Source organism: Castor canadensis, chromosome 6 (assembly GCF_047511655.1).
Source record: "Castor canadensis chromosome 6, mCasCan1.hap1v2, whole genome shotgun sequence".
NCBI lineage: Eukaryota > Metazoa > Chordata > Mammalia > Rodentia > Castoridae > Castor > Castor canadensis.
In genome coordinates, this window is record NC_133391.1 from 176,663,828 (window position 1) to 176,686,423 (window position 22,596).

At 56.4% G+C, this 22,596-nt stretch overlaps 1 protein-coding gene across 1 annotated transcript; it reads left to right on the forward strand.

Moving 5' to 3' along the window:
• Nucleotides 1–928: 928 nt before the first annotated feature.
• On the forward strand, nt 929–21,924 carry Tert (telomerase reverse transcriptase). The gene is made up of 16 exons (XM_020182347.2): nt 929–1,194; nt 1,305–2,637; nt 3,584–3,779; nt 4,850–5,030; nt 5,769–5,948; nt 6,704–6,862; nt 8,898–8,993; nt 9,664–9,749; nt 13,132–13,245; nt 13,603–13,674; nt 15,378–15,566; nt 17,509–17,635; nt 18,159–18,220; nt 20,245–20,369; nt 20,564–20,701; nt 21,214–21,924. The coding sequence occupies exons 1-16, from the start codon at nt 976–978 to the stop codon at nt 21,315–21,317; spliced, it is 3,381 nt and encodes a 1,126-aa protein (XP_020037936.2). The 5' UTR covers nt 929–975; the 3' UTR covers nt 21,318–21,924.
• The last annotated feature ends 672 nt before the right edge of the window (nt 21,925–22,596 follow it).

Below are 22,596 nucleotides of genomic sequence, written 5' to 3' on the forward strand. Positions count from 1 at the left end.
GATGTCACCCCTAAGTCTGCAGAGCTGAGCACTTTCACAGCTGCCAACCTAGGGGTGAAGGGGTTGGCAGCTGTGTTTGGGGGGGTCTGTGGTGGGCCACTGGGCCTTCTGCCCTTTCAGGTCTCTTGGTTGGGACTCTCTTCTGTCCATCTCTGTGCAAGGGAGAGGGGACCAGCAGTTCAGTGATCAGAGGAGCTGGGCAGGTGTGAGGAGCCCAGCGATGGCGTCTGTTGGGACTCATGGTTCCACCTTGCCCCCTTCCTTTGATGGTGGGTGTTAGGGCACTGACTTGGAGTAAAAAGAATTCTGGCCTAGGATCAGAGGGACCATGTCTGCCATAAGAACTGCAGTTGCCCATGCCTGCAAGGAGCTCGGCAAGCAGTCCGGCCGGTGCAGAACCGTCCTGCGCCCTGGGACTCTCCGAGCTCTGGGGCTCCGCTGGCAGACCTGCGTCTATATCCTTCAGCGATCTGGGGCGGCAAGTCCCCCGCACCAGGGACATGCTGATCTGGTCCCTTCCGAACTCCATGGCGGTCCTCGTTCCCGGGGTTCCAGCCCATCTGGGAAACGGACCAAAGGGGGCATGGAATGCACCTGGCTCCCCCCGTACCCAACGTTACGGCCCCTCCCTCGGTCACCCGAGTACGCTAAGCGCTGAGAGACTCCCGGGCCCGGGCGGCGGAGACACCTCGGGTTTGCCAAAGCTGGGGACCCCCCTGGGGGCGGGAACGGGGAAGGGCGCGACCCGCCCCTTCCTCTCCCAGTCCACCTCCCCCGTGCGGACCCCGCCCCTTCCTCCGCGAGCCCCGCCCCTTCTTGGCCCTTGCCCCGCCCCAACTTGGCCCTCGCCCCGCCCCAGCTTGGCCCTTTCCCCGCGGCGCGCGCGCACTGGCGGAGAAGGTGAGCCGCGTCCGCGCGCTGAGCCCGGCAGCACGGTGCCGGCACGTGGGGAGCCTGGCTGAACCCTCCCACGCCATGCAGCGTGCGCCCGGGTGCCCAGCCGTGCGCGCCCTGCTGCACAGCCGATACCGCGAGGTGCTGCCTCTGGCGACCTTCGCGCAGCGCCTGGGGCCCAAGGACCGGCGGCTCCTGCGGACCGGGGACCCCGAGGCCTTTCGCGCGCTGGTGGCCCATTGTCTGGTGTGCGTGCCCTGGGACGCGCAGCCACCACCCGCCACCCCTTCCTTCCGCCAGGTGTGCGCCCCCAGGGATTCGCGTGGGTGGGGGCGGGAAGCGAGGTTGGGACTCCAGGCGGCGCGCCTGGCCTCCTCCGAACCGCGCAAAACCGGACCCTCTGCCCCCAGGTATCCAGCCTGAAGGAGCTGGTGGCCAGGGTCGTGCAGAGACTCTGCGAACGCCGCGCGAGGAACGTGCTGGCCTTCGGCTTCGCCCTGTTGGATGGGGCGCACAGCGGGCCGCCCATGGCCTTTACTACCAGCGTGCGCAGCTACCTGCCCAACACCGTGACCGAGACGCTGCGTAGCAGCAGCGCGTGGGGACTGCTGCTGCACCGCGTGGGCGACGACGTGCTGGCCCATCTGTTGGCGCGCTGCGCGCTCTACCTGCTGGTGGCCCCCAGCTGTGCCTACCAAGTGTGTGGGACACCCCTATATGAGCTCTGCGCCACTTCGGAGCCCTGGCCCACTGTGCCCTCCAGCTACTGGCTCTTGCGACACGCGGACGGGACCCGAACGGGTCTCGGCTCCACAGGCCGGGTCTGGAACGGCAGCCGTGGCGAATTCCAGGGACCCCTGGGCTTGCCAGCCCGAGGTGTAAAGAGGCGCCTGGGCAGCGTTGGTGCAAGTTCGCCTTTGGCCAAGAAGCCCAGGTGCCACGTGCCCTTCAGGCTGGCGCAGGAATCCATAGAGCGGTTGGCAACGGCTCAGACGAGCGAGGCGTGGGGGTCCAGTCTTGGCGAGTCCCGCGCGTTGAGTCCCACGGGAGCTACAGTGGAAGCCATGGCCACCAACGGACAGCCGTCTGGTACGCAGCTCTGCTCCCCCATACTGGGCTGTAAGCATGAGGCCAGCCCACCATCCTCACCGTGGTCACCGTGTACCCAAGTCTACACTGAGACCAGGCGCTTCCTCTACTCCTGCCCAAGTGGCCAGGAGCGGCTGCGTCCCTCTTTCCTGCTCAGTGCCCTGCGCCCCAGCCTGACTGGGGCCCGGCGGCTTGTGGAGACCATCTTTCTAGGCCTGCCTCCTGCGCGTCCAGGGGCATCTCACAGGCCGCGTCGCCTGTCCCCGCGCTACTGGCGGATGCGGCCCCTATTCCAGGAGCTGCTTGCGAACCACGCGCAGTGCCCGTACAGCGCACTCCTCAGGACACACTGCCCGCTGGGGGCCATGGCCACTTGGGCAGCGCCAGCTGGGGCCCCCAACGAGGAGGAAGACTCGAGGCTCCTGGTGCAGCTGCTCCGCAGGCACAGCAGCCCCTGGCAGGTGTACGCCTTCCTGCGCGCCTGTCTCCAGAGGCTGGTGCCCGCCGGGCTCTGGGGCTCCCGGCACAACCAGCGCCGCTTTCTGAGGAACACGAAGATGTTCCTCTCGCTGGGGAAATACTCCAAGCTCTCACTGCTGGAGCTGACATGGAAGATGAAAGTGCAGGACTGCACCTGGCTGCGCAGCAGCACAGGTGAGCAGGGGCGACTTTTAGGACCGTGTGCAGGGCTTGCCTCTCTGCACCTGCCGACCTCTGCCTAGTGAGCTGGTATTATAGTCGTGAGCCACTGCACCTGGCTATTTTAAAATTTTTTTTAGTTAATTGATTTTTGAGACAGGCTCTTGCCAAGTTGGCGGGCCTTGAACTTCCTTCTCAGGGCTTCACCTGAGTTCAGTGGACTCCCAGTCTGTTTTGCTTTGCCTGTTTTGGAGATGGGGTCTCTCAAACTGTTTCCCTGGGCTGACTTTGAATTGTCCTGATCTCAGCCTCCCAAGTAGCTGGGATTACAGGCCTGAACCACCAGCACCTGGTTTTTTTGTGTTCATTATTGGTGGTAAATCCAGCTGTATCTGGGCCCCGGCCTCCATGGTGTCTGGAAATGCCTTAGACATCATGACGCACAGAATATAAGTCAGAGAACCCCAGAGGAGGATTGCCACCTTGGCCTGGCATCATGTCTGGAACCCACTGCCAGGTGTCTCTCACGTGGCACAAGATGGCAGCGTCTGGATCTTGCTGCTCAGTGGTGATGAGTTTGTTGTAAACCAGTTGTGGAGCACCGGCCTCAACTGTGGGAGGTTCGAGTGACATGTTTCTGCCTTCTCCCTTCTGCTTGCAAACCAGCCACGTTCAACAGGAGTGTGACCTGGATGTCGTGCTAGAAAGCAAAAAGGAAAAGGTGAAACTAGCTTAAGAATACATTTTGTTAGAGCCAGGCATATCCAAAGTAGGATTTCTTTAGGTGCTGTCAGTAGATGTGTCTCTGGGATTCGGTACCTGAGTCAGGTGTACGGCGCATCCCGGATCGGCCCTGCCATGTTTCTGGTGACCTGTGGCAGCTCTGTTGGACATCGTGGGTCTGGGTGAGGTCACGGGTGTGGGGTGAGTTACGGAGCTCTCCATGTCTTTCTCCTTCCAGGGGGTGGCTATGTCCCGGCCGCAGAGCACCGTCTGCGGGAGAGGATCTTGGCCAAGTTCCTGTTCTGGCTGATGGACACCTACGTGGTGGAGCTGCTGAGGTCCTTCTTTTACGTCACAGAGACCACATTCCAGAAGAACAGGCTCTTCTTCTACCGCCGGAGTGTGTGGAGCAAGTTGCAAAGCATTGGAGTCAGGTACTATCACACATGGCTGCATTGCTGGTTTTCCACATCCCCAGGCAAGGAGGTACAGACCCCAGCAGTGTGTGCGGCACCTGCTAGCCTGTCCATGGACCCTGCGCCTATGAGTGGGGACCCCCATCATAGTCCTGACCTCTGGGGACAAGGGTGTGTTGGGGGCTGACTGCCTGGAGACCTACATTCTTGCCTGTAAAGTCAGGGTTGAGGCTGTACCAATCCCCAGGAATCCTCTAGTGGAAAGAATCATGCTGGACAGGTGAAGAATCTGTCTTGGGGTCAGACGATAGGATTCTGCGTCCCATCACTGTAGGAAGTGTCTAGGAAGGAGGTCCCTGTGTGGTATGGTGGGGGCGTTCTCCTTACAGGCTGGTGTGGGGGGCTCTGAGATTCTGGGCTGTTGCCTGCGAAGGGTTATGGCAGGACTTGCACCAGTGAGGGGCAGAGGGAGAGGCTAGTGGGGGGCTTGCGTGATACAGACTGCTGTGTTAGTTTCTCTGAGGTCAGCCCTTGCTGCCTGTGGTTCACCAGGCTTCCTCAAAGCGCTCCTGGGGACAGTTAGTGCCCAGAGCAAGGCTTCCTGAGTATATTTGCTTCAGATCCATGGGCTTCCCACCCCAGTGCTTGAACCTGGCGTCATCAGAACAGCAGGTTGCTTCAAAGGTGTCATGGCCGCTGGGGTCCCTGAGGGGTTGCTGAGGGCTGACTATGGAACGAGGGTCCCAGGTGCTTATGTGGGAACAGGCATGCAGGTGCTGACGTGGGGATAGGTGTCCAGGTGTTGATGTGGGGACAGGTGTCCAGTATTAATGTGGGGGCAGGTGTCTGTGTGCTGATGTGGATCAGGTACCCCACATACTAACTTGGGGCAGGTATCCCGTGTTCAGGCCCTGGACGAGGTGTTAGGCACCTGTAGTGGACGGGCTCTGTGAGGTGCCTGGTCAGTGTGGGTGACTCTGGCCCTGGACCCAGCCCTGCAGCCGGGCCAGGCATCATGTGCCCCGAGCTCCTGGCTGCCCTGATGGGGACCTGTGCTTCCTGTGGCTCCACGAGGTTTTCCACTGTAGGCAGCACTTGCAGAGAGTGCAGCTGCGGGAGCTGTCAGAAGCCGAGGTCCGGCAGCACCAGGAGGCCCGGCCAGCCCTTCCGACGTCCCGACTCCGCTTCATCCCCAAGCCTCGTGGGCTCCGGCCCATCGTGAATATGGATTACATCGTGGGCCCCAGAGCCTTCTGCAGAGAGAAGAAGGTGACCGTGCTCCTTGGTGCTCTATGTAGGCGAAGGTCTGTGGCACGTCGTGAGTCCTGTGTGAGCAGAAAGCATGGGGCCTGGGGGTTCCTGGGTCCAGCCCAGCATATGGGAAGCTCCTGGCTATGGAAGCCACGGGGCAACTGCCTTGGGCATGGGACACCCAGGCGCTCAGGATACCCGTGACACCCTGCTGTGCTGTAGCAGGTGCTGTGTGCTCTGCATGGAGGGGAAGAGGTAGGAAGCAGAAAGAAGTAGGGAGCAGCTGCCTCTCAGCTGTCACCAGCCTGCCAGGTTCATGACATCACCTGTGGCTGCTCCCTCCAGATGCATGTCACTGGCAGCTCTGCCCCTCCCAGTACCTGGGTGGCTTGTGGACTAGTGTCATTAGTGATGCCCCAAAGGACAGAGTGAAGCTATTGCTGCTTCAGCTCGCTTGGGTCTTTGTGAGTGAAGGTGACAAGCCCGACTCCAGCCCAGTGGATGTGTCCCCGGGAGGAAGTGCTTTTCTCGTGGGTGGTGGTGGTGGTGGTGGGGCCCCACCGAGGTGATGGGGGTGGGGCCTGGTGGGTGGAGAAGGACAGGTGAGGGTGGCACACGTAGCCAGGTGAGTTACTGGGATGCTGCGATGGACCCTCTGAGACCCTGGCTCAGTGGGGGTCTGTGCTGGGGAAGCTGGGTGGGGGGGCCCCTTTCTGGCAGCGCTCTGACTGCCCCCCACCCTCCCCGTGACCCTAGGCCCAGCACTTCACCCTGCGTGTCAAGACCCTGTTCAGTGTGCTCAACTACGAGCGGGCACAGCGTCCCGGCCTCATGGGGGCCTCCGTGCTGGGCTTGGACGACATCTACACAGCCTGGCGGGCCTTCGTGCAGCGTGTGCGTGCCCAGAGTCCAGCGCCTAGGCTGTACTTTGTCAAGGTGGGCGTCTGCCTCACCCCACATCAGCTCTTGCTCACGATTGGGGTCTGGGGGCCTCCACCGAGCAGCCAGGGCCAGGTGCTGCCCCACCCCCCCACATGGGGGCCAAGGAGGCTGTGGCCTGATTCTCTTGGGAGCAGGGTGCACAGGTGACCCCAGTACTTCTGGGGGACATCCAGCTCCTGGGGCAGAGTCCTTGAGCTCGTGTGAGCTCCCTGGACAGTGTACCCCAGGCTTCTTGGGCTTCCGTTCTCAGGGAGGATCCCATGGCACATAGTTCCTTCCCTGAAGGAGCCAAGCCCAGCTCAGCCGCAGGACCGTGGTGCCCCAGTATCTGGGTCCCCAAGTCCTGGGGTGCAGAGAGAAGGGACACACACAGCCTGCCCTTCCCTTGGTCTAGGGTCTCAGAGGGACACAGAGGCCTCAGTCTGGGGGTGGTAGGGTGCAGAGGGGAACAGCGGCCTGCCGTACCTTCAGGGTCCTTGGTCTGAAGTGGCAGAGAGAGGGACCCAGACCTGCCCTGCCCTCAGGCTTGTCCTTCTGGGGTGGTGAGGTTCAGAGAGGGGGGCACAGACCTGTCAGATTCCCACAGTGGGACGGGTGGGGCTGTGGACAGGGCCACAGGTCTCCCTAGCCTGCACGCCCTGCATGATTCTAGAGTCAGGTTGGAGCCCAGTGGTGGGGGCAGAGCCAGCAGGACCCTGGCTCCTAGGACCAAGGGGCCACGCTCCGTGGTGCTCACGTGTGTCCCACAGGCAGACGTGACTGGGGCATACGACGCCATCCCCCAGGACAGGCTTATGGAGGTGGTGGCCGGCATCATCAGACCCCTGAAGAACACATACTGTGTGCGCCGGTACGCTGTGGTCCGGAGAGCTGCGCGGGGGCGCGTCCACAAGTCCTTCAGGAGCCACGTAAGGCCACAGCAGGTGATGACCACGCTGCGAGCGTGTCGTGAGCACGGTGCTGACCTCTGTCTCCCAGGACTCACCTGTCTCCATGTTCGCAAAATTAGAGGGCAGGTTTGTCAGGTCTGGCCTCTAGATCCCAGCGGTCCTGAGACCTGGCTGTACAGCTGCCCCACGTGGGCAGGAAGGACTGCGTGGCACTAATACTGTGCCCAGTGCGTCCTTTCTGCTGTGGGTGGACGTTTGTGTGGCTCTGGCTTTAGGCTGTTCTGAGTGTGGTGCGGAGTTTCTTGCCGGACAGAAGCCTGCGTTTGTGGGGTGACTTGCAGATGTGGAATTGCTGGCACTGCCTTGTTTTAGTGATAACGCTGGACTTTCCAAAGTACTTGTGTGGCTTACACTCGTGCCTGCACACAGAGGCTGAGCCTTGCACAAACTTAAGTCATCAGCTCCTCAGATCTGGCCATCCGCTGTGTCCAGAGCCACCGTGTGTCACCGTGATCGGTGACTTCCTGGGTGTCGGGGAGGCTGAGCACCTTCCAGTTTGTTGCCTTCTTAGGTGAAATGCCTGTTCAGTTAGTCCCTGTGGCTGGTAACGGGGCTGCCTGCCTTTTCTTGATCTGTGGGTGCGCTTTCTATGTTCTGGATGTGATCTGTCCTCAGACGCCTGGGTCGTGACACCTTGTCAGCGTGCCTCTGGTGTATCGCTCAAAAGTGGGGCCTCGTGTATAGAAGCTTTTGATTCTGATGACGTCCCCGTGCCTGTTGGTCCTGGTCAACACCGTGGTCAGGATAAGCGTTTCCCCGACGTGGTACACGGTTGCTACCACGCCCTCTACTGAATAGACGGCGTCATGGGGTAAATTGGCATGTGAGGGGTTTCCCCTGGGTGCCCCCCTCCACCACAGGTCATGCTAAGCGTTGGCTGGTGCGCAGCCTTCCTGTGCCCTGTTGGTCCTCTGGTGTCGTCATCCCTCATGTCACTTGTCTGAGTTCTGTTTTGGAACTCCCTGTGAGTTGAAGGTTTGTGTTCTGTTTCTATAGGATGGACCATAGAGATGTCCCTTTCAGCCTTGATGCTGGAGGTCTCTGTTTCTCTTTCCAGTCAGACCCGCCTGGGGGTTCCCCATCTCCCTGAGACCTGGCTTTGAGCACATTTTCCTGCACGGTTTGGCTTCTGCTCGTCATTATTTATTCCCTTTGGTTTTATTTTGTTCTGTTTGAGGTGCAGACTTTGATTTTGCATACTTGAACTTTCCTTTTCCAAATATAACACGTTAAGTCACACATTTCCCTCTGAGGACTACTTCAGCTTCGACTCACACTTTCTGATACGTCATCATTCTGTTATCATTCAGATCAAAATATTTTCTTATTTTTGTAAACCTGTGGGTTATTTAGAAACATACTGCTTGTTGCCTAATTATAAGAAATGCAAGTTTTTTTTTTGTTTTTTTTTTTTATTGTTTAGTCACTCCATATGTCTTTAACCCATGGCACTGGGGCAAACCCACAGGGTCCATGGGATATTTTACATTTCAGAGCCAGTGAGCACATCTCTGGTATACCACACACCTTCCACACTTGGAGTTGTTCCTGTGTCATTGTTAGATTGCACTGTGTTCCCTTTGACGACGTCCTGACTTGGGGACATGGGTCCTGGTGGCTGCTGTGACAGCAAGCAGGCATCATGGGAGAATCTTCAGGTAGATGATGGAACCAGTCCCTCTTTGCACCTTCTAGACCCTCCTGTCTGCACGTGGTCTCCCATCCCCCCATGGAGAAGTCGGGATGCTTATTGTGTGTGGCTATTGGTAGTGATCAATCACAGTCTAAGGCAGCCACCTGCAGTCTCCATCTCTGCAACTCCTGTGCTGCCACATGTGCTCGTCTTTCCCAGACAGGGGCTTCTCAGCATGACAGCCACTCCTTGTTCTGTCATCAGGTCAGGTTTTGGTGGCGTGACTCGTGCTACCTGGGTCCTGGCTAGAAGACTGCATGGCAGGAAGTCCCCTCACATCGCCTCTCCTCTCTGCTCCAGGTTTCCACCCTCTCGGACCTCAAGCCGTACATGCGTCAGTTCGTGGAGCACCTGCAGGACACAAATGCACTGAAGGACGCGATTGTCATTGAACAGGTCTCTGTGCTGCCCAGTGGGTGCTGGCTCAGGCTTCCGAGTGCAGTCCATCCACACCTGGCAGGGTTCCTTCGACGCTTCACTGAGCCAGTGTTGCATTGCGGAAGTGTGGCCGCACTCCTTGGCGGGAGTCCCCCATGGCCACTTAGCTGGACACACCAGGCTGGATACTTCTGCTCCAAGCCACGTCTTCTTGTGGGTCTTCTCATCTCCAGTTGCTTTATTAGTGATGTGGTAGAGATGTCCTCCCCCGGTTTTGACCTCGAGTTCACAGGAAAGTGTCATCTTCCTTTGGAGGACAAGCTTGACCATTCGTCTTGGGGGCTGAGACCCCAGAGCCTCAGACTGGGGAGGGTCTGCTCCCATGACCCATGGTTCTTTGCAGTCTCTTCCTCTACTGTGAATTCCGCTGTCGGGATGGTTGTGCTTGCTAAGTGATGCCTGACCCCATGGGAGAGTTGCCTTTGGCTCCTTGGTGTTGTGGGCTGGAGGGGCCCAGACCTGGTGCTGTGGTGGCCAAAATAGGTCAATGTTAGCATCCAGCCATCTGCAGGCGCTGTCAGCCTGTGGCCAGCAGACGGGCCCTGATGTTACTGTGACGTCTGGTCACGGCTCGGCTCCACGTCCCACGTCCTCACGCGTCTGCCGGCGTGTCTGCTTGTTCTTCTAGAGCTCCTCCCTGAACGAGGCCAGCAGCGGCCTGTTCGACTTCCTCCTGCGCTTTGTGCGCAGCAGCGTTCTAAGGATTGGCTGCAGGTAAGTGGAGCCAGCTGCCCCTGCCCTCTCCATGCCCCTCTTCTTGGAACCACCAGGGGCTCCTTCTCTCACCGTCTTCTGGCCAAGCTCCAGAGCTGCCTGTCCAGCAGGCCCCGGGTTCCCTGGCCGAGCATGGCCCTGGCACTGCTAGGCATCTCTGAAGTGCTGCCATGGAGAAGGGAGCCCAGGCTAACCTCAGCCAGCGCTCCCTTGTTGCAACCAGCTTGCAAGGTTGTGGGGTCTGTCGACGTGCTGTTGGGATCAGGCATTTAGTTTATAAAGCCCACATCGCTGCAAATGTGGAGCACCTCGGGCTTCCTTCCATTTGTAACTCCTGAACTAGCATTTCTATCCAACTTCCGCTCTGGTCTCTGTGGCGTCACCTCTAGTCTGGCCTCTGGCTCCAGCCTCTGCCACACAGGAGTTCCCACCCGGAGAAACAAGTGCTAGCTGTGCATTTGGCTCCTGTCGCCAGGCCTGTGCTGCGGCAGGTGGACAGCTGGGGCCGGGACTAGCCAAGATGGCCCAGAAAACTGCCATGGCTCGGTCACTGGTGGGAGCAGCCAGATAAGAACGACTGATGGGGAAGAACCCTGGGCTCACCTCCACGTAGTCAGGCTGGTGAGGCAGGCTTTTTCCTCACTCCCTTGTTATTACTGAACCTAACTGGGGCCTAACTGGGCAGCGACGGGAGATACAGAAAGAACAAAGGATAGACAGAAAGTTGGGGCCAGATGTGTGGGTGCTCAGGTGGAGATGCACAACCCTCATTGCTTCTTTTGTCTATTATTCATTTTACTCTGCTTCTTATCTCTATCTTTATTCTTTAAGGACTTACTCCTTTTATTTGTTTATTTATTTATTTATTTTTTATTCATATGTGCATACAAGGCTTGGGTCATTTCTCCCCCCGCCCCCACCCCCTCCCTTACCACCCACTCCGCCCCCTCCTTCTCCCCCCTACCCTCTCAATACCCAGCAGAAACTATTTTGACCTTATTTCTAATTTTGTTGTAGAGAGAGTATAAGCAATAATAGGAAGGAACAAGGGTATTTGCTAGTTGAGATAAGGATAGCTATACAGGGCATTGACTCACATTGATTTCCTGTGCGTGGGTGTTACCTTCTAGGTTAATTCTTTTTGATCTAACCTTTTCTCTAGTTCCTGGTCCCCTTCTCCTATTGGCCTCAGTTGCTTTTAAGGTATCTGCTTTAGTTTCTCTGCGTTAAGGGCAACAAATGCTAGCTAGTTTTTTAGGTGTCTTACCTATCCTCATACCTTCCTTGTGTGCTCTCGCTTTTTTCATGTGCTCAAAGTCCAGTCCCCTTGTTGTGTTTGCCCTTGATCTAATGTCCACATATGAGGGAGAACATACGATTTTTGGTCTTTTGGGCCAGGCTAACCTCACTCAGAATGATGTTCTCCAGTAAGAACTTACTCCTTTACAATTCTTTAAAACCTTGCTTCTAAAGTCTTTCCTCAAAACCTTGCTTTTAAAGTCTTCTTGAAAAACTTGCTTCACTATTCTTTAAAACCTCTTTCCTTAGACTCTCACTGTCTCATGTTTTCTCTTAGCTTTTCTTTAGCATAATCTGTCTTAAAGTCTTTGCCTTCAAACTGCACCATCCCATGTTCTCTCTTTAGCTTTCTTAAAGTCTCGGTGCTCAGACTTGCACTGTCCCATGTTCTCTTCAGCTTTTATTTAGCTTAGCTTTTCTAAAGCCTATGTATGAAGTTCTTGGTGCAGACTTTCATTGTCTCATGTTCTCTTTAGTGTTCTTAAAATTTCGGCCCTCACACTTGCTAGCAATTCCCTTTCAGCAATCCTTTTCCCTTCAGCAATTCATTTTCCCCCTTCAGCAATCTCCCTCCAGCAATTTCCCTCCAAAAAAAAAAAAACCTTCTCCTTCAAAAAGCCAAGTCAAAAAAGCATCCTCCTTCATTGAGTCTCTTCTACCCAGTGGTAAACAGGGTGGAGCAGTGGTTCTTGGGGAGGGGTGAGACGTTGTAACAGGAGAAACCTGCAGTCCTGCCTCTCTGAACGTAAACAACTTAGGAAAAGCAGCTGTGCTGCGTTTTCCTCTTCTGTGGCTGGGGCTGTGCCAATCTCGGCCAACAGATTAACATCTTAGGAAAAGCAGCTGAGCTGCGTCTCACCTTGCTGATGTCCAGCTCTCCTAGGCTGCTCGTAATCCACTCTCCACAGGCTGGAATGTGGGTGCCTCCAGGATCATCCCCCACAGACATAGATCACTGGGCACTAGGTTCTAAACACCCTTTTGTTTGTGGTATTGGAGTTTGAACTCAGGACTTCACGCTTGCTAAGCAGGTGCTCTACTGCTTGAGCCACTGTACCAGCCCTGGATGCCTTTTTGAATTTAAAAATGTAACCTTATCATTACATGATAATCGTTAATACTATTTTATTATGAATACTTACAATGTTTCTGGAAATGTAATTAGAGTACAGAGTCTATATGTGGGAGAGCACAAATTCTAAGTGTGTATCAGTGAGCTCTGACCAATGCAGGGCTGGCCCAGTGCTTCCTACCATTTATGCATCTGTGTCTACGTGGCAGAAAACTGCATGTTGGTCGGTTTGACATACACCTAAAAGCCAGCCTCTTTTGCAAAGCATACCCTGACACAGCTTCCTAACACCTCATACTATGCCCTGCAGAGTCCTCTGCAGAGGGGACCTGAGCCAAGAGGGTTCCAAAGCACCTCACTGGTTCTGCACACACACATGTTCCCCAGGGGTGATTTTGCATGACTGCTCATCTGAAAACACCCACCCCACCCTGCACCCTCACCCTGTTTGACTCGAGGTGCCGGCATGTGCCCTGAGCAGGTGGCTCTGTGTCTTTTGTGCATGGCCACCACCTGGAGGCCGTGTGTTAAACTGCTCTAAAAGAAAGGAATTGCAGGTACACGTCCAAGTGTCTGGTTGCTTGAATACACTTCTTGCTTAATTTTTTTTTCTTTTTTTTTTTTGGTACTGGGGTTTGAACTCAGTGCTTACATCTTGAGCTACTTGACCAGCCCTTTCCCGTGAAGGGTTTTTTTGAGGTAGGGTCTCGCAAACTGTTTGCCTGGACTGGCTTCGAACCGTGGTCCTCCTGATCTCAGCCTCCTGAGTAGCTAGGATTACAGGCGTGAGCCACCAGCGCCTGGCTTACTTAAAATTTTTAAAGTTAGTGAGAGTCACGGTGTGTCAGAAACGGATGGAGTCGCAACCATCCCAGCTTACATTGAGAGAGCGGAGAACAGACTGTGTTGTGTAAAGATAGCGCTAATGCAGTGTATTTTCACTGTTCCCGTGTGGGGGTGGGGGATGTGGGGGGCCTGCTTAGCCTCTAACCTTGTCCCCTGCCCCCCCAGGTGCTACGTCCAGTGCCAGGGGATCCCCCAGGGCTCCATCCTGTCCCCCCTGCTCTGCAGTTTGTGCTATGGGGACATGGAGAACAAATTGTTTCCTGGGGTGCAGCAGGACGGGTAAGTCTCTCCTCCCCACTCCCAGGCCAAGTCTGTGGGTCCATGTGTGTCTTTGCCCTTGATGTTCCTGGACTCACCGCTGTCCCAGTTGCTTTGTGGTGAAGAGCAGGCACGGCCGTTGTCCCTGCTCCACGGGAAGCTGCAAGAGGCATCATGATACAGCCTCGCGTGGAGCTGCGTGTGCCATTTCTGTTAGAAAGAAACCCAGATTTTCATTTACCTCTCCCGGGAATGTCACTGTTCTTCCCCAGGTGAATTCAGATGGTTCAAGATTTTGACCTTGGATCCCTTGCAGAACACTTGGATTCTGCATAAGGAGCGTTAAGGGTGAACCCTCACCTTGTCTCCTTGTTCTAGGGTGCTCTTACGTTTGGTTGATGACTTCCTGTTGGTTACGCCTCACCTGGCCCAGGCGAAAGCCTTCCTCAGGTAAGGATCCCTGTGTCTGGGCCTGTGTTCTGTTGTGACACACATATAATCAGTAATTGTGTGCACCTGGGACTCGTGTCATCACCTCATCGCCGCAGAGTGGCTCGGGCACCCCTCCTGCGCAGTCAGGTCTGGGACGCTTGTGGCATCGAGGGACAGAGGCCAGCACCACAGGCAGCGTGGGCTGGGTCCACGGAGCATCCTGCACGGTAAGGACCACTCACCACCGGTGATCAGGAAGTGTCCATGAGCTGAGCCCCAGAAGGGCTGCTGGCAGAGACCTGAGGCGCTGCCCCCTCTGGGAGACGTGTCATCACTGGGCAAAGCCAGGCCTGGCAGCCTTGAAGCTGCGTCCTGCATTACGTATAGGGCCGCACTGGGGAAGTGTGTTTGTGGCTCTGGAGTCACTTTTCTTTACTGGGAAGAAACCCGCAAATTTGGACTTACTGAATGGTGTTTCAAGGCATGGGGACAGCTGGGGGGGGGGACTTTTTCACTGATACATAGTCACACATTAGTGGGAGTGGTGTGCATCTCAGTGCGTGTCTGCAGTGTGTAGGGGTCAGGTCAAGGTCATTGCATCCCAAGGGTTGATCTTAAACTTGGTTTTAGTGGCTCAGACTAGAATCAGGCCCTGGGGTGCTGCCTAAGGGCAGGGTAGAGCGAGGCCCCTTAGGCCACACGCAGTCTGGGCTTGTTTTAGGGAAGAGAAACCTGAAAGTGATCAACTGAACCCTAAGATATGCATAAGAGGGGGTGTTTGTGGCCACGGGTCTGTCTGCTGGAAACCCAGTGAACACTGCCCAGCCTGAGTCTGCCCACCAGGCTCCATGCAGAGGGGCTACACCATGCAGTGCAGCGTGTCCTCCAGCCCAGCAGGCCACACACGTCAAGGGCACTAGAATCAGGTGAGAGGACAGGCCTCGGCCTGTGGTAGTCCTGCTGTGTCTGCAGTGCTCAGGAGTCACTTGGCCAGTGGCCACTGGGGGACAGGGGACTTGGCTCCTGTTGTGGACAGTTTCAGAGGACAGCACTGTCCTCAGGGCTGTGGCTCTGGACAGAAATCAGGTCCTACCAGGAGTCGGCTGCTGGGCTGGGCTGTACCTGGACATGTTTAGGAGGACGACTCGAGGAGTTGGCTGGTGCAGCTGTGAGGAGTGATCACATGGATCCGGAGTGCACAGGAAGGTGGACAGCAGGAGGGTAGCCATGCTCCTGCTGGATTGAGTGCTAGGCTGTCACATGCCGCCCCCATGTATGATTCTGCTCTTTCAACTGATTGGGGGAGGCCCACCAGGATGGAGGAGAGTATCTTACTTAGAGCTGACCCATGGCAGACGCTGAGAACATTTACAGAGCCCCCAAGCAGCTCCCAGATTAGATTTTTCAGGCAACTGGGCGGGGGGGGAGGTGGGCAGAGGCCTCACCATGTGGACGCTGAGATGGCCATCAGAGAGTCACTTGGACCCTACCTCCCCATCTGACCACTCTTCTGAGCTGGGTTCCGGTTCTGTGGTGTTCCCCGTCTCATCTGTAACATAGGACCGGTGCTGGAGTCCAGCGCCACACTGTGTCTGGCCTTCGGTCAGGATTCCTGTGTAGGCCCACCTCTCCCTGGTCCCAGGACATCTCTGTGGTTTTTGTGGCGTGTACCAAGTGCTTTTGGGGTCCTTGTCTGTGGTTAATGCTGCTTGTTTCCTCAGCACCCTGATCCAAGGCATCCCCGAGTACGGCTGTGTGATAAACCCACGGAAGACAGTGGTGAACTTCCCCTTGGAGGGTGGTGACCTGGATGGCGCAGCCCCACTCCAGCTGCCTGCTCACTGCCTGTTTCCCTGGTGCGGATTGCTGCTAGACACCCAGACCCTGGAAGTGTCCTCTGACTACTCCAGGTAGGCACACCTGGACGGGTGGGGGAGTTGTGAGCCTCACCGCAGCAGACGGTGCTGTGGGCTGGTCCAGTCCTGGTACTGCTTCTGCATGATAGGTGACCTTGAGGCCCCAAACCAGTGCCTGTTCAGCAGTGTGCGGAAATGAGTGGTCCATGTCGTGAGGAGACTGATTGGGAGCTGTCTTCTGGGCTGTTTTGGCAGAAGGACATTGCGTTTGGATGTGGGGAGCACAGTGTGTCCCCACAGGCTGGACTGAGGCCTTAGCACCGTCTGGCGCGTCTGCAGCTCTGGGACTCGCTTCAGCCTTGTCTCCAGCTTTCTGGATGCCATGGTTGAACCTGAGGGGAATCAGGACCCTTGTGATATGGGGGTCCCCCCTCCCCTGGAGTTTACAGCCCAGCCTCAGGCTCAATGTGGACACGGGAGATGATGCAGATAGCTGGGCCCCTTCCTTCCTTCCTTCCTTCCTTCCTTCCTCCTTCCTTCCTTCCTTCCTTCTTTCCTTCCTCCTTCCTTCCTTCCCTCCTTCCTTCCTTCCTTCCTTCCTCCTTCCTTCCTTCCTTCCTTCCTTCCTTCCTTCCTCCTTCCTTCCTTCCTTCTTTCCTTCCTTCCTTCTTTCCTCCTTTCTTCCTTCCCTCCTTCCTTCCTCCTTCCTTCCTTCCTCCTTCCTTCCTCCCTTCCTTCCTTCCTTCCCTCCTTCCTCCTTCCTTCCTTCCTTCCTTCCTTCCTCCTTCCTTCCTCCTTCCTTCCTCTCTTCCTTCCTCCCTTCCTTCCTCCCTCCCTCCCTCCCTCCTTCCTTCCTCCTTTCTTCCTCTCTTCCTTCCTTCCTCCTTCCCTCCCTCCCTCCCTCCCTCCTTCCTTCCTTCCTTCCTTCCTCCTTCCTTCCTTCCTCCTTCCTTCCTTCCTCCCTTCCTTCCTCCCTCCCTCCCTCCTTCCTTCCTTCCTCCTTCCTTCTTCCCTTCCTTCCTCCTTCCCTCCCTCCCTCCCTCCCTCCTTCCTTCTTCCCTCCTCTCTTCCTTCCTGCCTTCCTTCCTCCCTCTCTCTCCCTCCTTGTTTTAGTTTTATTGTTTTAACATTTTATGAGCATGTAACCGTGTACAGGGGTTTGCATTATGATATTCCCAGTTTGGTTCATTCCCTCCATTCTTCTCCCTCTTCTTAAAATGACTCCGACAGGTTTCAATATTCTGTGTTCACATGTGTGTAGAAAACACATCGACCATGTTCACCCTCCTTCACCCTCTGCATTTACCCTCTTCCTCCCAGAAAACCTTTCCTCTTCCTTTTTTGGTGGTTCTAGGGGTTGAGTTCAAGGGCCTCGTGCTTGCTGGACAGGTGCGCAACACTTGAGCCACTCCACCAGCCTTGGACCTTTTTTTTTTTCTTTTTTTTGATGAGAAAAAATACAAAAATTCCAACATCATGGTAGAACCACTCCTCGGCTTACCGGGCCGTTGGACACCACTGGCAGGTGCCCCGTGTGACTGGAACTCCCTCACCCTCAGCTGCCTCAGCTTCACGTGGGCTCAGCGTGATTTTGTGTTGGACTCACAGCACCTCCTGGGAAGGCACTGAGTCAGACTTGTTCTCCTGGGGGAGCATAGGGCCAGTGGCTGTGTGGTTTCTGGTGTGGCTGATGTTTCTGACGGCTCTAGGCTGTCTGTCACTGATGAGCAAATAAGTATAGCCATCCAGGGCTCAGATAACACAAACGCTGTCAGCCAAATCCTGGTAGGTTTTGGTCACCCAGGGGCCAGACATATATAGCAGCCACCACGTGAAGACCCAGCCCCACCGGAGACTTTGGTGCCTAGCAGCTGTGCCTCAGATGTGGGGACAGGGAGGGACCCGAGATCAGAGGGCTCTGGAGCCAGCCCCACAGAAAGGAGATGGTGTGTGTGTATGCGGGGATGTGCACAGGTGACGCCCCTTTGTACCACAGTTACGCCCGGACCTCGATCAGGGCCAGCCTCACCTTCCATCGTGGCTTTAATGCTGGGAGGAACATGCGTCGTAAGCTCCTAGCTGTCCTGCGGCTGAAGTGTCACAGTCTGTTCCTGGACTTGCAGGTGAGGTGACAGCAGCACATAGCAGAGCTCACAGGTGGGGGCTTCTGCATCATGGCGCCTCCGTGGCCTACAGGTCTTGCTGTCCTGTGTGCACCTGTGTGTACATACATGAGTGCACACAGGTGTATCCCTGGTTTGTGCTTCTGTGTGCATTCTGAGTGGTATGGCTGTATGTGAGTGCCAGTGTACGCACACCTGTATGAAGAGCGTGTGTGTTTTGAAGGCCCCTGATTCACACCCAACTCACCCCTGACACCAGAACCTGTCCTCACAGAGTGACCCTGGGTCCCTGCCCTGGCTGAGCCATGGGCTCTGAGGATGCTGTGCTGGCCCATCCTCCATGGTGGTCTTTGGCCTCTACTCCATCCTGCTCCTGTGAGGACCTGGCTGGATTTCCCTAGGGACTCAGGTGGTTTCTCGTCCGAGTGACCTTCTTTCTTATCCCATCTGATTGATGGTGAAGGAGAAAGTGCCCATGTGCCACCCTGGGGATGCTGCTGACGGTTCTCTGTCTCGACTCCAGGTGAACAGCCTGCAGACTGTCTGCATAAACGTGTACAAGATCTTCCTGCTGCAGGCCTACAGGTGGGTCATGGGGCTGTGCCGCCACAAGAGGGAGGCACAGAGCTGAAAATGCCAGGAGCGCGTCTTCATCCCGTCTCCAGGCTATGGCAGATTTGTGCTGTTCTCCTTTGTCCTGGGCCTCACAGTAACACTCAGGTCAGGAGGAGCTGGCACTTCCTGTGTCCCTAGCAGGTGAGATCTCTGCACAGTTCCACATTCTCCTGGTGGAAGGCCCTCCGCCCGGTCCCCAGGCAGTGCGGGGCCACACGTGGCCCAGTGTCCTGGTTCCCTGTGTGCTGATGGCAGCGGCTTGGCCCAGGACGGGGGTGGGGGGGGCGGGTAAGGAGCCAGTGAGCAGGCTGAAGAGAAGGCATAGGTCAGGGGGAGACACCTAACCTGTCAGGGCGTTCGGAGTGCAGGTGCTATGAGAGGATTTGGGGTCCCAGAGCAGAGGATCGAAGCGATGATATTACTGGCCCCATACCACAGGAAGGTATGGCAGGGATGGGGTTCACAGCAGCCCAGCCATCATAGTGCCCCACACACTGGCTGGTGCTCAGGCTCACAAGAACTTCTGGAACATTCCTGTCCTTGGCTGGTCCTGAGAACAGGATGGATGGCTGATTAGTGGAGTCTGTGTTCGTGCATCTCCAGGTCTGCGGTGGGAAAATGCCTTCAGCTTAGATTGGGTCTCTTCCCTCCAGAGGCCAAGATAGCTTTGTGTCATTTATTACCTGGTCACTCTCCAGGGGCACAGTAAGACCTTGCTGTCTGACATTTCCTGCAGGGGTGGCCCTGTGCAGCTCAGGGACAGGAGTGACTTCCCACGGGTATCACAGAGTGAGGCTTGCTATGTGGAGGCCATGACCGGCGTCTTGCCACAGGCTCCACCACTGACCTGACTTCCTCCTTAAGAACCTCCCCGGTCACAGGGCCAAGTACAGGGAGGGGCAGCCTGCACCAAGAAAGACTGGTATCAGGCAGTGTCGTGCTACCTACAGTTGGTGTGAAACAAGGTCACGGCTCGTCGCAGGAATTCAGCCAGGGCTCCTGGAGGAAGTTTGTCATAGAATCATGTCACAGAAACTGTCTTAAGTGGAGTGCCTGTGCCTGAGTATTTGGGGAACACGGAGCTGCTAACCACATCATACCTTTGTGTCCAGGAGTCAGACACACTCCTGGACTCAACTGGGACTCCTTTCTTCTGCAGTTGGGATCCCCTGTGTTGTTTGCATCTTCCTGGCAAGTCCTTGTTGCTTGTGTGTAAGCCACCTTGTGCCTTTCCAGGAGCGTACTTTTGTGGCCCTGATGCACACAGAGAGGTTGGGGAGGTTGCACTGGTGAATTTAACCCCAGGTCAGCAGCCTTGCTTGGGGCTCCCGGGGTGCGATGAGGTCAGCCAGGCACTTCTTCCTGGGCAGGGGCTGGGCAGCTACTGGTGGCAGCCTGTCACCTGTGCCTCCCGTATTCTGCTCAGTCTCAGCCGTGTGCTTCACACCCCTTGCTCCAAGGTGCTCTGTACAGACCCTGTCCAGAGGAAGGTAGCCTGTGTTTTTCTCAGGTGGGCTTCAGGCAGCTCTTGGTCAGGACCCATGGCATTGCAAGGCTGTGTCCCCTTGGAGAGGGTCCTCAGTCAGTCACCTCCCTGGTCAGTGGTGTGGCCCTTAGCCCGAGAGCTAGGGTATGTATGGATAAGAACATTTCTGGGCCTGGCTTCTCTCAGTAATAAACAGGGGATACTTGCCACCTCAGCGGGGCTGTGATGAGGCTGGCTCCGCATTGCTGGCTCCATACAACATCGTGTTCCAGAGGGAGCTCTGCAGTCCGTCAGACCAGGTGCATGAGGCCCTGGGAAAGGACTTGTACCACAGTATGCCTGTGTGAGGACATGTACACACGTGCTCACGATGGATGCGTTCACGTGTGTCTTAAATACACACAGCGCACAGTACACACACACGCATGTGTACAGCTCACTTGTGTGCACTGACACGCACGTCTGCACACCTCTGATCGGAGGCCTCCCTCCCACGTCTCTGTGCCAGGTTCCATGCCTGCGTGCTGCAGCTCCCCTTTAACCAGCACGTCCGGAGGAACCCCTCATTCTTCCTGCGCCTCATTTCCGACACGGCAGCCCGCTGCTACTCCATCCTGAGAGCCAAGAACCCAGGTGCCCAGGTGGGCCTGAGCTGGCCTGCTCATGGAGGGGGTGTGGGGCTGGCAAGGGCAAGGATGCTCAGGAATTAGTGTGGCCACCCCGTTCCTGGTCCCAGACCGTCAAGTACCCCTAGCAGGTCAGGAACATGGAAGGAGAGGGATGCCCAGGTGCCAGCCCTGGTCTCAGCCTCCATTCCCTCCCCGCAGGGGTGTCACTGAGGGCTAAGAGCACCTCCGGCCCATTTCCCTCTGAGGCTGCACGGTGGCTGTGCTACCATGCTTTCCTGCTCAAGCTGGCTTGTCACCGTGCCACCTACAAGTGTCTCCTGGTGCCGCTCAGAACCGGTAAGCATGGGAGAAAGTGAGCTACCTGTCCATGACCCTCAGACTCTGTTCTCCAATACCCAGTACCTGGGCAAGCCCCCTACCTGCCCTACATCTGGCTGGGCAAGAACCCATGCTGGCTGCCCCTGGTGGGTGGAAACAGGTGTCCAGGCCACAACTCCCCACTTCTATTCCTTCCCAACTTAGCACCTTCTGTTGAGAGAGAGGCTGATAAGGCCATGCCTCCCACGCTCAGGAGCCTCCTGACCTCAGCCCTACAGCCCCTCACGGCCTCCACCTTGGCTGCTCCCCAATGCCTGCTTTGTCCTGTCCCCAACCCCTCCCCTGCTATACCATTGCTGCTCTTGAGGACCCATGTCTGACCCTGTGGTGTGGGACATCTGTCTCCCAGCTGGGTCTTCCCCTACGTGGCTGGCACATCGTGGGTACTTGGCCCACAAGCCTCACGCATCTCGGGGCTGAGGAAGTCTGGCCCTTCCCGAGGGAGTCTGAGGTCTGTTCTTCTTTTGCAGCCCAAACACAGCTGTGTCATAAGCTCCCTAAAGCAACATTGGCTGTCCTTGAGGCTGCGGCCGACCCAGCCCTGACCACAGACTTCAAGACCATCTTGGACTGACACTTGCCTCTCAGTTTGGACACCACATTTGGTGACATGTGGATCTGTGTGGCAGGAGGGGCTGCCCTGGCCCACAGTGTCAGAAGCCTTGTCACCCCCAGCCTCACAAGGGCTCTCGGGGTCTTCGTGCTCCACACGCAGTTACACTGGTGTGGAGTGACAGGGAGCCATCAAAGGTACGGGCTCCTTCCTGTTGACCCTTACCTGCCCTGGGGGCATCCCCCACTGTCACCTAGACCACATCCAGTGCCTACTCCTAATGACCTTCTGGAGCAAAGATGGCTGGGTCAGTCCTAAGGGCCCCATTCCCTGGGGCCTGAGTGTCCTCATACCCTGCTCACCCCCCGGGATCAAAGTGGAGACTGAAAAGTCCACAGGGCTGGAGAACAGAAGCAACCAGGGTGCCTGTGTTCCTCGTGTGGTCCCCATTGTGCCCACACTGGCTGCAGGGAGGAAACAACCTCTGGGATTCTCAGTTTTAAAAATGTCTCTTGGCTGGGTATGGTGACCATGCCTGTAATCCCGGCAGGGAGGCAGGAGGATCACAAGTTTGAGGCCAGCGTAGGCTACATAGACTGTGTCTCAAAAATAGATAATAAAAGATAAATAAAATGCCCGTTTGTGTTACAGGTTGCTCCTTAAACTCCGTTATGTGTCACTGTAGAAGCATCTGTACAAATAGGTTTCTGTGCCCCTGTTCCGACCCTGAGCGGCTGGCATCATGCTACATTGCAGCGCTGCCTCGCAGAAGTCTGGTGTTTTGGTTGATTTTCCCTGCTCGGGTTAAAGCCCCTTTTCTCTGGCCGTTCATTATCTTCAACGTGGGCCCTGTGGTTCTCTTTCCAGAGTGTTCTGTGAGGTGGGCAGTGGGTGGTGAGAATGGGGCCCTGGTGCCATGCCCGCCACTGTCATCTGGCTTCCCGTCCCCCATCCCACGTCTCTGACACAACTTAGGCAGGTGGCATGTGAGCCATTGGGGTCCTTTGTCTCTGCCATCTGCCCTGAGTGCTGACCACTGTGTGCACTCGTTTGTCCTTCTAGTGGTCAGTGTGGCGTGTCCAGCCTGTGCCAGGCCCTACTCTGGATGCTGACCTCAGGGACATGGCGTCAGGAGAGTCACCCATGGGGGCTCAGGTGGGGTCCTAAAATTCATGGTGGGGAACAATAGGGCAGGAGAGGAAGGACCAGAAGGGAGGTTGGGGCTGCGCTTGGCACCCTCCACAAAGGCTAGGGTTTGGGGGTTTGGGCTTTGGAGGTCTAGGAGATGAGGTGGACTTGT

Coding starts and splice junctions, on each gene's coding strand:
- Tert (XM_020182347.2), top strand. CDS start 976: ATGCAGCGTGCGCCCGGGTGCCCAGCCGTGCGCGCCCTGCTGCACAGC. Junction 13,246..13,602: donor CCTGGGGTGCAGCAGGACGG/GTAAGTCTCTCC, acceptor TCCTTGTTCTAG/GGTGCTCTTACGTTTGGTTG. Junction 15,567..17,508: donor GTGTCCTCTGACTACTCCAG/GTAGGCACACCT, acceptor TTTGTACCACAG/TTACGCCCGGACCTCGATCA.